This window comes from Girardinichthys multiradiatus, chromosome 1 (genome assembly GCF_021462225.1).
Source record: "Girardinichthys multiradiatus isolate DD_20200921_A chromosome 1, DD_fGirMul_XY1, whole genome shotgun sequence".
In the NCBI taxonomy this organism is placed as follows: domain Eukaryota; kingdom Metazoa; phylum Chordata; class Actinopteri; order Cyprinodontiformes; family Goodeidae; genus Girardinichthys; species Girardinichthys multiradiatus.
The window spans coordinates 30,471,599-30,484,187 of NC_061794.1; the positions used below are offsets into that span (position 1 = coordinate 30,471,599).

General features: G+C 40.0%; 1 protein-coding gene across 4 annotated transcripts in view; it reads right to left on the reverse strand.

Moving 5' to 3' along the window:
• LOC124855775 overlaps positions 1–12,589 on the reverse strand; it is a 64,043-nt gene that overhangs the window by 12,766 nt on the left and 38,688 nt on the right. For 3 of the 4 annotated variants that reach the window (XM_047345884.1, XM_047346032.1, XM_047345962.1), the window contains 6 exons: positions 10,066–10,261; positions 4,157–4,211; positions 3,885–3,975; positions 3,338–3,759; positions 1,766–1,930; positions 1,176–1,337 (listed from right to left, as the gene is read on the reverse strand). In XM_047345884.1, coding sequence (XP_047201840.1) covers positions 1,176–1,337; positions 1,766–1,930; positions 3,338–3,759; positions 3,885–3,975; positions 4,157–4,211; positions 10,066–10,193 — 1,023 coding nt within the window. In that variant the 5' untranslated portion in view covers positions 10,194–10,261. The remainder of the gene's footprint in view (positions 1–1,175; positions 1,338–1,765; positions 1,931–3,337; positions 3,760–3,884; positions 3,976–4,156; positions 4,212–10,065; positions 10,262–12,589) is intronic. The other variant, XM_047346103.1, reaches the window with a different exon arrangement.

Below are 12,589 nucleotides of genomic sequence, written 5' to 3' on the forward strand. Positions count from 1 at the left end.
ATTTTTTACCTTACAAATGTTGGCCAACTTAAAATTATGTCTGTGTGCTGTAAAGTATATGCATTCAATATTTGATCCGGCTTCCTTTTGTATTACGTACTGCATCACTGCAGCATGGCCTTCAGCTGCACTGCTCAGGTGGCTAGGGGTGCGTCTTGTTATGGTGGTTGCCAGTTCGATCGTGCCTTGCTTGCTGATGGTGGTCAGAGGTGGTGCTGCTGCCGATTGTATGGCATGTACCACCGTAGTGGGGCTGCCATACAATGTATGGCAGCCCCACTACTGTCTGTCTGCCAATGTAGCCTACCACTGTCAGTGTATGAATTTGTATATGCATGGGTGGATGACTGATTGTAGTGTAAATCTCCCCAAACTCTGTAATGGGCTTTGCTTTACACCCCTTTAAGACTGCAGTTATCTCTGTTGCTTGAGCACAATTTTTTTCTTCCACTCATCTTTAAATTAACATGCTTAGATACAGTAGACCATGAACAGCAAGCTTTTTTCAGTGATGACCTAAGTGGCTTGTGGAATGTTTGAGTGACTGCTGAATCAGCTCAGCAGTCTTCCTTACAATTGTGTAGGCCATAAAGTAAAATTTCTGTATTAAAAAAACTTTTTTTAAATGATCAGAAAACAATTTTCATTAGCTGTAAGCCACAATCAATAGAAATTCCAAAATAAAAATGCTTAAAATATATCATCTTGCATGTAACAAATTCAAAACATGAGTTTCATTTTTTTTTATTAAATTGCTGAAACAGATTAAGTTTTCAGTGATAATCTAGTTTATTAATATGTATTTGTATATATGACGTTTGACAGCAAAGCAACAGAATAGCCGCAATACAATCAACCACTGACTCTTGGTTTTAAAAGCGTTTGTGGCTCGATCTCATATGGATCATTAAAGTCTTCTTAAAGCAAAAAACACTTAAAGGGAAAACCTTAAAACATAAAATTGTAGTTGAGTTAGCAAACTATATTAATTGCATCTTTTTCTAAAAGCTGTAAAAAAAAGTCAATAAAATCAAATTAATCTCCAAAGCCGAGTATGCTTGTGTGTGAACACTGCCCTCTTGTGGTCATGAGGCTCTCTTACAGATGGCGGGAGGTGTGTGGTTGAGGAACACAACAGACTATGTATTTGCAGAAGATATGATTTATTTTTGTACCTTTGGAAAAGAGTGCAGGTGGAACGATTCCAGGGGCTTGCGTGGAAACTCCTGGCTACGATGTTGAGCAAGAGGAGCAGCGGAGGGGGAATCGCTCACACTCGACTGGCTGTCTGACATGCTGTCGGCTCCGTTATTCTCCTTCCGGCTTAACTTGTCCACCTGGAAATTGGAAATTGTAATTGATAAGATTTTAATTAACGGTTTTAATAAAAACATAACAACTAATTTCATCTTTATTGTATGGCCATTGACTATTAGCTGATGTTGGTTGAACAACATAGGTTGATTTCAAATATTGTACCTAAAAGCAAGCTGGAGTTTGTAGTTTTTACAACTTTTCAAATTATGTAAAGATAATAAAACAACTTCGACACCTTGCTATAAGCCTGACTTTAATATTTATTTCTCAGAAGTAAAATATAAAACTAGCTTACAGTTACATAAGATGTATTAGGACAGCCTTTAATTCTCCTGCTAGGTTCAAGGATGAAAAACTGATGATATCCAAATAAATTCCCCTTTTGTTTCTTTTCATACAAGTGGCTTAATTTTTTCCCCTTTTAGATGAGAAATAATTTTATGTCTACCTTTTTAAACTTCCGTATGGAAGCATATTCAGCTGCAGATGGATCTTGATTGACCATGGAGTTCGCAGAGGACAAAGAGGGTTTGCTGACCCCACTTGCTCCGTTACCTCTCCCCATCATAGTTCCATTAATGGTGTCGTTTCCTCTGCTGTTCCCTCTACCAACCTAAAACGAAAAGAAAACACACTTGACAATATGTCACTATTTACTAAACAGGTTAGTATATCACTGATAAATTGCTGTCTCAAACAAGAAAAAAGAAAGACAACTATTGCAATGCATCCTCAACGAGCACCAGTCCTGCAGTCCATTGATGCAGTTTGTCTCCAAATAAACCTCAAATCTTACAGCTGCAACTCCAGTATGCATTAAAGCAATTTTTATTATTATTGTTTTTTATAAGCAGCAGTTAGAGCACCCTCTACACTTATTAGTAGCTCTATATAGTATAATCTGACGCAGAAAATTTTAGTTTAGTTTTTTTTAGTTTTTCCAGTGGGTAAAAATCCCATGAAATATTTATTTTTACAAAATCACTGGAACCCAACTCATTGGCACCCCTGCTATCTTTATAATTTCCTTCTGCCAACAGGCCAGCATTTAATCTTCTCTTACAACATTTCACCAGGTTGGCGTATAGAAATTGAGAGATCTTAGACAATTCCTCTTTAGGTTATTCTCTCTAAATTGTCCACAGTTCAGGATCCTCACTTTTCTATAGAATTATGGTCTGGGTGTTGATATGGCCATTGAAGAAGTTTGATTCTGTTACTGATTAACATTTTGTGTCTTGATTTGGTGCCATGTTTAGATCATTATTCAGCTAAATAAATTTTTAAAATGTCTCCACCGGATTTTTATAAAAAATATTCAACTAGTTCAAAGAGTTTATCATGTCGTGCACAATAGGCATGAGGTGCTTTTCCACATAGTCATCCTATGTTTTATGCCAGACCCACCGGGACTATTTGTTTGCTCAGTATGCGGCTAATGGCAGGACAGATAGGGCATGGCGCTGGCATCACTTCCAAAATGCCCATTGGCATGTAGACAGTGTCTAATGGTTACTATGGAGACCTGGTGACCCCTGAGATGCCACATTTTGCAGCAGTTCTTCAACAGTGAACTTTGCAGATTTTCTTTTACATCCCTCATCATCTTGCTTACTGTGTGTGGTGGCAATATGAATATGACTCCTTGTCCTGCCTAGTGGCTGGTGGTGAAGAGAAATGTTTTATACACCAGGGAACAACAAAGTCATGAACTGGTTGTTAAAAGTGGCAATAAACTTGATAAAGTAAAGTATAAATTAAACAAAACTTCTGTTACATTTATTTTAAAGAGATGGTTAAGGGTACCAGGAATTCTGGCAGTGACTTTCTTAAAAACAATTATTTCTTACATTGGACAGAATAAATGGACTTGAGTTAAAGGCTGGATTTTTCAGCTTTTTTTCAGTTTTATATATTATGCCACTACAATCAGACTAATTGTATTTAATTTGAATTTGCACATTTTTATCAGGCATAGAAAGCAGCATACCATAAGTGCTTAATATCAGTTTGTACATACGTTTCCATGCCCGTTCCCATTACGAGGTCCCCCTGCATGAGTTGGGGGGCTCTGAGCTGCTCTGACCGTCGATGGGGTGCTGCTTGATGAAGTTAGTGGAGCAGAAGGGACTTTGGAGGATGCATCGCATTCCCGGACCCCGACGCTTTCGTACAGGCCATCATCCAGGTAATGGGTGGGTGTTGGGTTATTGCGCAAACCCACCTCGGTGTAGGTGTGGTCTCTAGCCTCCACTCCGCTGCCTCCACCTCCTCCCTCACCTCCCGTGTCCCCTCCTCCACTTCCCCCTTCTGGGCCAGAAGCCTGGGGACTAGTGGGGATCTGGGGCAGCTGGCGGCCGTAGGAGGGCCTCAGGTCCGTCTGGGAGTGCCGACTGTGGAGGAGCAGGAGGTCCATACTGGCTGGGCGGCTCTTGCTAACAGCTGCACAGAGTCAGGGACGGAAGAGAAGGAAGAGAAAACATTGGAAGGTGCATTTCTGATAACAAGTAACAGCTCGGATGAGTGTATTATTTATGATCACATAAAACCCTTTAGTTAGCACTTACAGTTTCCATTGCAAGGAAAGCGATTGATCTCATGCAGCCTGGTGTCAGATTTACTCATGGAATTCAGTTTTGGATGCCGAAGCGTACCCTGCTGTCGCACATACACACACAGACTTGTTAATGGAGGCATAAAACATGCAAACACATGCATGTACATCTGTTAGGAGGGAAGTTAGAAGGAAAACAGTTAAAGTAGATGGTGACAGGCGTAGTGACGTTGGTTGGTGTTGGGTGGGGTGGGGGGTTGACAGTAAAATGAAAGCACGTCTCACCATATTTACAGATGTCCCTTTGTCTCCGGCTGGGGGGTGCTTGCTCTTGCTTTTTCTGACACGGCATCAAAGTGAGGAAGGTCAGCGGAGGCCCGTGGGCAGAAAGAGAAAGCACACACACTCAGAGAAGATAGATACCATCAGCATCCAACTGTGGTTAGGGCATAAAAGTCCTTGGTTGATAACAAGAGCCAAGTCGAACAGTGAATGGAGGGTGACTCAGGCTTTTTTATTGAAGCAAAGATGACCTTCATTGGATTTTTGTTTCGACTCCAAGGTAAAATCAGATAAAATTAACAAATGTTCCTCTGTGCTTTATTCTGCCTTCAGGTTGAAGACTTGTAAAACAAATATATTCAGATAAGTGTTACACGTGTGTGCAGATCCCTGGAGGTGGCTGTAACTACAGAAAACAGTTGATATGGAGCCAAAGCAACAAGACAAAGTCAAAGAAGAAGAAAAAAACTATGCCGTGCAGGTGTGACTGTGAACAGCGCTCCTCCCTCTGACTCTTTTTCTCTCGCTTCGGAGGATGAGGCGCCCCTGCATCACTTAACACCAGAGATTCTACTGCTGTGCTGCAAAAACATAGTGAAGTAATAAATAGAATTTCAGGTTTGCAAACAGGTGCAGAGTCCCTGCTGCGTCATCCTATTATGCAAGTCGCTGCGAAGACTGTGTCAGATCCATGTTACTGGAGCAAGATATTGTCTCATCCAGCGAACTGCAACCGTTTTGTACAAACATATGGTCATCATGTCCCTAAGGGGATCCTGGGAAGGTGAAGAAAGCTTCCCTGGAGATTTTCATAATAATCCAAAGAAGGGGGGTTAAGGCAAATGATGACAATAAAGCACAAAGTCAGAGAATGGGTAAAATATTTGGATCAAAACAAATGTCTACCAGCTTTGCGCATTTACAGGCAGAAATGTTTGCCCATTTTTCTTTGCAAAATAGGTCATACTCAGTCAGAATAGATGGGGATAGTCTGGGAACATCAAATTTTAAGTCTTGCCACAGATTCTAAATCGGATTTAGGTCTGGACTGTCAATTGTAAAACATACAGTGCCTTGTGAAAGTATTCGACCCCCTTGAACTTTTCAACCTCTTTAAACATTTCAGGCTTCAAACATAAAGATATAAAGTTCTACTTTTTGTGAAGAATCAACAACAAGTGGGACACAATCATGAAGTGGAATTAAATTTATTGGATGTGTCAAACGTTTTTAACAAATAAAAAACTGAAAAGTGGGGCGTGGAATATTATTCGGCCCCCTTGCGTCAATACTTTGTAGCGCCATCCTTTGCTGCAATTACAGCTGCAAGTCGCTTGGGGTATGTCTCTATCAGTTTTGCACATCCTGAGACTGAAATTCTTGCCCATTCTTCCTTGCAAAACAGCTGGAGCTCAGTGAGGTTGGATGGAGAGCATTCGTGAACAGCAGTCTTCAGCTCTTTCCACAGATTCTCGATTGGATTCAGGTCTGGACTTTGACTTGGCCATTCCAACACCTGGATATGTTTATTTGTGAACCATTCCATTGTAGATTTGGCTTTATGTTTTGGATCATTGTCTTGTTGGAAGATAAATCTCCGTCTCAGTCTCAGGTCTCTTGCAGACTCCAACAGGTTTTCTTCCAGAGTGGTTCTGTATTTGGCCCCATCCATCTTCCCATCAATTTTGACCATCTTCCCTGTCCCTCCTGACAAAAAGCAGGCCCAAACCATGATGCTGCCACCACCATGTTTGACAGAGGGGATGGTGTGTTCAGGGTGATGAGTTGTGTTGCTTTTATGCCAAACATATCATTTTGCATTGTGGCCAAACAGTTGGATTTTGGTTTCATCTGACCAGAGCAGCTTCTTCCACATGTTTGGTGTGTCTCCCAGGTGGTTTGTGGCAAACTTTAAACGAGACGTTTTATGGATATCTTTGAGAAATGGCTTTCTTCTTGCCACTCTTCCATAAAGGCCAGATTTGTGCAGTGTACGACTGATTGTTGTCCTATGGACAGACTCTCCCACCTCAGCTGTAGATCTCTGCAGTTCATCCAGAGTGATCATGGGCCTCTTGGCTGCATCTCAGATCAGTCTTTTCCTTTTTCGAGATGAAAGTTTAGAGGGACGGCCGGATCTTGGTAGATTTGCAGTGGTCTGATACTTCTTCCATTTCAATATGATTGCTTGCAAAGTGCTCCTTGGGATGTTTAAAGCTTGGGAAATCTTTTTGTATCCAAATCCGGCTTTAAACTTCTCCACAACAGTATCTTGGACCTGCCTGGTGTGTTCCTTGGTCTTCATGATGCTCTGCGCTTTGAACAGAACCCTGAGACTATCACAGAGCAGGTGCATTTATACAGAGACTTGATTACACACAGGTGGATTCTATTTATCATCATCAGTCATTTGGGACAACATTGGATCATTCAGAGATCCTCACTGAACGTCTGGAGTGAGTTTGCTGCACTGAAAGTAAAGAGGCTGAATAATATTGCAAAACTTTTCAGTTTTTTATTTGTTAAACAAGTTTGACACATCCAATAAATTTCATTCCACTTCACGATTGTGTCCCACTTGTTGTTGATTCTTCACAAAAAATTAGAACTTTATATCTTTATGTTTGAAGCCTGAAATGTTTAAAAAGGTTGAAAAGTTCAAGGGGGCCGAATACTTTCGCAAGGCACTGTAAATATGCTTTAATCTAATTGTAGTTTTGACTGTATGTTTATGGTGGTTATTTGCTGGAAGGTTTTCTTTGAGTATCTCTAAAGTTAGATTCGCCCAACCTCTGTCCCTGCTAAAAATATATCCCCAAAGCATGATCCTGCCATCACCATGTTTTAGCATGTGGATTGTGCACTTAGGGTGATATATGGCGTTAGTCTTCCAAAAGGTTTTGCTTGTAGGTCAAAAAGTAACCTTTTGGTTTTATGCTACCAGAGCACTTTCTTCCACATGTTTGCTGTGTTTCCCAGATAGCTGGTCACAAATTGCAAACAAGGCTTCTAATTGCTTTCTTTAAACAACAGTTTTGTTTTTGCAACTCTTCCACAAATCCCACATTTGTGAAATGGACAACTAATGGCTGGCCTATAAAAAAACCCTCACACTGGAGTCATGGATCCAGTATGAGGGCAGCTCCTTTAGAGTTACCATGGGCCTCTTGGCTCCTTCTCTGATTAATGTTGCCCTACCTCAGTCATTTTAGGTGGACAACCATGTCTTGGTAGCTTTGCATTTGTGCCATACTCTTTCTACTTTCAAATGATGTATTAAACAGTACTCTGTGGAGTTAATTTTATAACTTGACCCTGTTTTAAACTTCTCCACAATGTTATCCCTGACATGTCTGGTGTGTTCCTTAGTCATCATGATGCTGTTTGTTTACTAATGATGTTTGACAAACTCCTGAGGCCTTCACAGAACTGTGAATAACACAAAGGTGGACTGTATTTAAAAGTAAAGAACTTTGGTTTTGGTAAGTATCAGAGTAAAGGGCGTTTACTACAACTTTACTTTCATATTTATTATTTGTAAAATAATAGTTGAAAGCAATGTATCATTTTCCTTCCCGCTTACAATTATGCTATTCTTGGTGTATCAGATAATATCCCGAAAAAACTCATTGAAGTTTGTGGCTGCAATTAGAGGAAATGTAAAAAGTGAGGATAGTGTTTGCAGGGCACCATAAACTCCCTGGAATTTAGAAGGATTCACTGTGGTTTTAAAATCAGTAGAATAACATTAGTATTGGTGGGAATCAGTATTTGTCTATAACAAACTGATTATGCACAAGCAAACTACTGAACATCCAGCAACATCCAGCAAGGAGCGTATGTTCTATATTATTCTTTAGATTGGAACAGCAGCGTGGTTTTGTTTCATGACATAAACTGGTTTGACATTTTTCTACATCCATATCTGCATATCCCATGGCAACAAAGCCACAATGCAGCTGTTGATTGGTCGCTGAGGATTTTGAAAAAAAAAAGCTCTTCCCTAGAGTCTGATCCTCTTTAATCATGGGGTGTCCCAGTGAGTGTGCATGTTGTGGAGTTTGCTGGAAAGTGGTTACTTCAGGCTGCTCTAAGTCTAGCTTGCCTTCCCCTAAAGGTCTTGTAAGCATCGGTCTATCTCATCTGACACTCACAACCATTAACATTCATTACTCACACTTTGTTCAGAGTTGGGGATAAAAGAACCAGAGACAGGACAGACAGAGGGAAGGATGGTAGTTCAGAAGAAGCAGGGAAACAGAGAGAAAGGAGTGGATGATCAGAGGGATCTGAGGGGGCAAGGAAAGATTTTAACACAGATAAGTATTTAGCTGGTATCTCTTTGTCTTTCTTTTTCAGTGCAGTGAAAAAGTTTCCATACCCTAAAACATTTTCTATTTTTTTCTATTTTAACATTTAGGAAATACAAATATTTTTGGTGATCATATGCATTTTTTACCCAAATTAGGACACCCTACAGCCAAATAGCTAGGCCTACACCCTTTGACTGAAGCAATTTCAGTGAGACGCTTTATGTAACTGTCTACTACTCTCTGACATCAGTTTGAGTTAATACACTCCTCACGTTTAGCTGTGAGATATTCAAGGGCTTTCCTGAATGTACGGCTCATTTCAAGTCACCCCACAGCATCTTAATGAGATCCAAATCTGGGCTTTGACTAGGCCGATGTCTTTTCATTTCCTAAATTTCAACCAGTTCTTGTTGGATTCATTGGTAAGTGTTGGGTCATTGTCCTGTTGCAGGGTCCAGTCTGCTCCAGCTTTATAGATTATCTCACAAATTTCCTAAAGCATAGTAGCAATCATTTTGGATTTTATGATGGCGAGCCAGTCATGTTCTACTGCAGCAAAGGATCTCCAAACCATGACACTTTCACTTACATGTTTCACAAAAGCATGAGGTTCTTTTACAGTCTTGTATTTGGTTTATTTCAAACATGTCCTCTTATGTCTAAAAAAAATGAGCTTTAAACTAATTTTCCAGAGATCGTTATTCCTCAAGTTCAGGACGTTATCTAGTTTCTCTCTGGCTTACTCTGCCCAACTTGTTTTTCTTAGAGAAAGAAGGTTCCTTCCTTGCATACCTCTCATGACAAACGTCTGCACTCTGTGATTGCACAGGCATGCAATTTCATATCAACAGCAGCAATCACCTGCTGTAGGTTCTGTAACGACAGCTTAGGAATTTTGGAGACTTCTTTTATCATGTTACGGTGTGCTTTTAGTTTGCTTGTGTGGACAGACAGACCTGGTAATGTTGGCAGTTGTTTTGAATGTCCTCCAGTTTCAGACTATTTTCCCTACAGTGGAACGCCTGATTTAAAATTCATTTGAGACTTCTCTAAATCCCTTACCAGACTCATAAGCTGCTTCAATCTTCTTTCTGAATGCCTCAGACAGCTCTTTTCAAATTAACATGTTTTTCACTCTCATTTTCACCGCCAGGAACACACCAAACTAAATGTCATAGGTTTAAACAAGGCAAACCTTCTTAAAATGCAGAGTAAAGATGTTCTAATCTGTTATAATAAGCCTTTTTGTGATTTTAGCCATTTTAAGTGGGAATAAATGTGGTGGTGTCCTAACTTACTCCTTGCCAGAAATTGCCTATTTATTATTATTATTTCTTTTTTACAAAGGTCCTTTCTTTACTCCTTATTGTTAAATTATAATCTTAGTCTTGATATTTTTCAGTATTGTTAAAACTGATATTTCTAACATGCACTATTTAGTGCATGTTAGAAATATGTTAACATAGGGATATGTTGTTATACATATATAAAGATAAGTTAATATAATAATAATTAATATGCACAATGTTATGTGTCCCTACACTTTTGCAAGGCTCTGTACACAAGAGGCTCTGTCCTTACCACAAGCAACATCCTTACCTTTGGCAACCTACGCAGACGAGTACGATAAGGATGGTGACCACAAAGGCAGAAGCTGCTGCAATCGCTCCCAGAACCAGCAGATTTTGGTAGGTGAGATCTGCATTTGAGTTTTCCATGTCAGCCATGACACTCTGTCTTGCTTACGTTCAGTCAAGCACCAGCACTGCAAATTGAAGCTTGTGATCAGGAAAACCTGCAAGGATAGAGGGAAAAAAGGCAACACATGAGTGACATGGGAGATAAAAGGAAGCTAAAAAAAAAAATGCACAAACTACAGAGAAATATGGTGTCTTTGTGTGTGCGTGCGTGGACACACTAGCCTCTGGCTTTTTATCACTGTCTCTTTCTAACATATCAGTTTCTATTTTTGACTCTCGAAAAATGCCGAGAAAATAGAACACCTTACAAGGAAGCAGCTACGAGCATGCCAACGACACTTTCATCACACTCTTTCTAAGCCTGAGAGAACCTTGTTTTAGTTTAACATAAAAAATAAGCAAGTGAGCTTATAGACTCTCTGCTGTTTTACTTTAGCTCTGGGTGTGAATCCAGTCACAGCAGCTTTGAACATGGAAGACAACATCATGCATCATTGTAATTTCTCTGCTCAAGAAGACAGGATAGCATGTTCACTCAAAGTCTGTTTAGCTTTTGGACACAATAACCTATTCCACGAACATGCATAATTCTCATTCATTTCAAACAAGATTAACTCTGGGCAGATTTACATGCTGTTACAACAGTACGTGATTAGTGTAGATAGATTTGATAATGAAAACCATCTAAATTACATATATATGCATGGTTTTACTCAAGCACATTCATAGTATATTTTCTTAAACAAGTCTTGCAAATAAATAGCAGCCATGAAGAAAAAAAAAAAAAAAACTTCACTTAAACCAGGTTATATCTGCAGTGGCTTTTTTTCCCCTTTTTTCCTTAAACTTTCTCTAAAAGCAGCTCAACCGTTTTACCCAGCTGTGCTAACAAGCCGTCATTATTCCAGGGACCCACTGCGCACATACAGTCAGAGCTTCCATAATCACACATTAAGAGATATAAAACAAAGCAGAGCGTTTTAAGTAGCACACGTCGAATTGCAAACATAGACAAGAAAGGAGAGAGACCAGTAACACTGTTTTAGCATCAACAGCTTCTAAAGCACAAACGAAGCAGCAGAGTTACTGAAGATGAATAGATAGTTGGCTGTTGGTTCGTTACATTATTTCTGCGCTAAGTAGGTTCATTTAATAGGGATATAAAACATTATTTATACCAATAAATTAAAACTACATATTCTTATTAGTAGACTGGCTGCAGTAACTCTAACTTCCAAGAATGAAGTGTGTTTCAGTTAAAAACAAACTTCTAGAGATACACCGATCAATCGGCCAGAGGCTCTATAAATATATCAACCAATATCATGCACTTTGACATACATTTTTGAGTTTAATAAAAATCTAAAGGTTGAGAACATGTCTTAAATGTATACACATGGATAATCTTGTATTCCCCTTATTCACAATTCGACCCAAAACTTTATTTTCTACAAAAAAACAAATAAAGAAACGACTGCACATTGTTTTCCTTTCATGTGTGCCTTTAGAATTTGGTCAAAATAGGAATTGTGAGGCCTTTAAAGAGAGACCAAAAATTGATATTGGCCAGGGAAAGCCCAATTGGTGCATCTCAAAATTATTTACAGGGTTTCTGCCCAGTCATGAACAGTCTGGAGTTTGCTTTTATCATTTACCAGGTCTGTTTGAGTGTGCACAGACTCATATTACGGCCCCGGGCAAGCAACTTCCATGTACTGGGGTTGATGTCCAGGGCTTTGAGGGACACTTTGAGGCAGTCCTAGAAGTAGTTCTTCTGCTCCCCGACTTTGTGCTTGCCCTGGGACAGTTAACAATACAGCAGCTGTTTTGGTAGTCGACTGTCAAACATTCTTTCAACTTTACCTGCCCATCTCCTGAGCTCCTTGGAGGGGTGACAAACACTGAGAATGCCAGCTTGTTTTAGGACATCCATGTCTGTGATTTTGTCCAGCCACCTGATAAAGAAAAGTCTGCAGAGACAGCTCAAGTAAATGTGGTTGAGCTGTTTGGCGTGTCTTGCTGTAGACAGTCCAGATCTTGCACGTGTAGGGAGAGTGGTTAGTACTATTGCATGGTAGACCTTTAGCTTTGGAGTACAGCTGAGTATACAGCAAATATCACGTCGGCAGTTCCATGCTCTGCACGAAAGCCACACTGGCTCTCAGGGAGATGACCCTGCTCAAGATGTTGGAGGAGCCGGTTAAGTAAGATACGGGCCAGAAGCTTCCAGCAATCGGCAGGAGCGAGAGGCCTCGGTAATTGTCGCAAACCTGGTAGTTGCCTTTCCTCTTATAGATGTGGACCATGCTAGCATCTTTCAACTGCTGTGGGACATTCATGCCATGGGTCATGCATTTCTCAGAGTTTATTGGGTTTGGAGTTTGCAGTTGATGTGATAAGAGCACAATTTACCATTTCTAAGG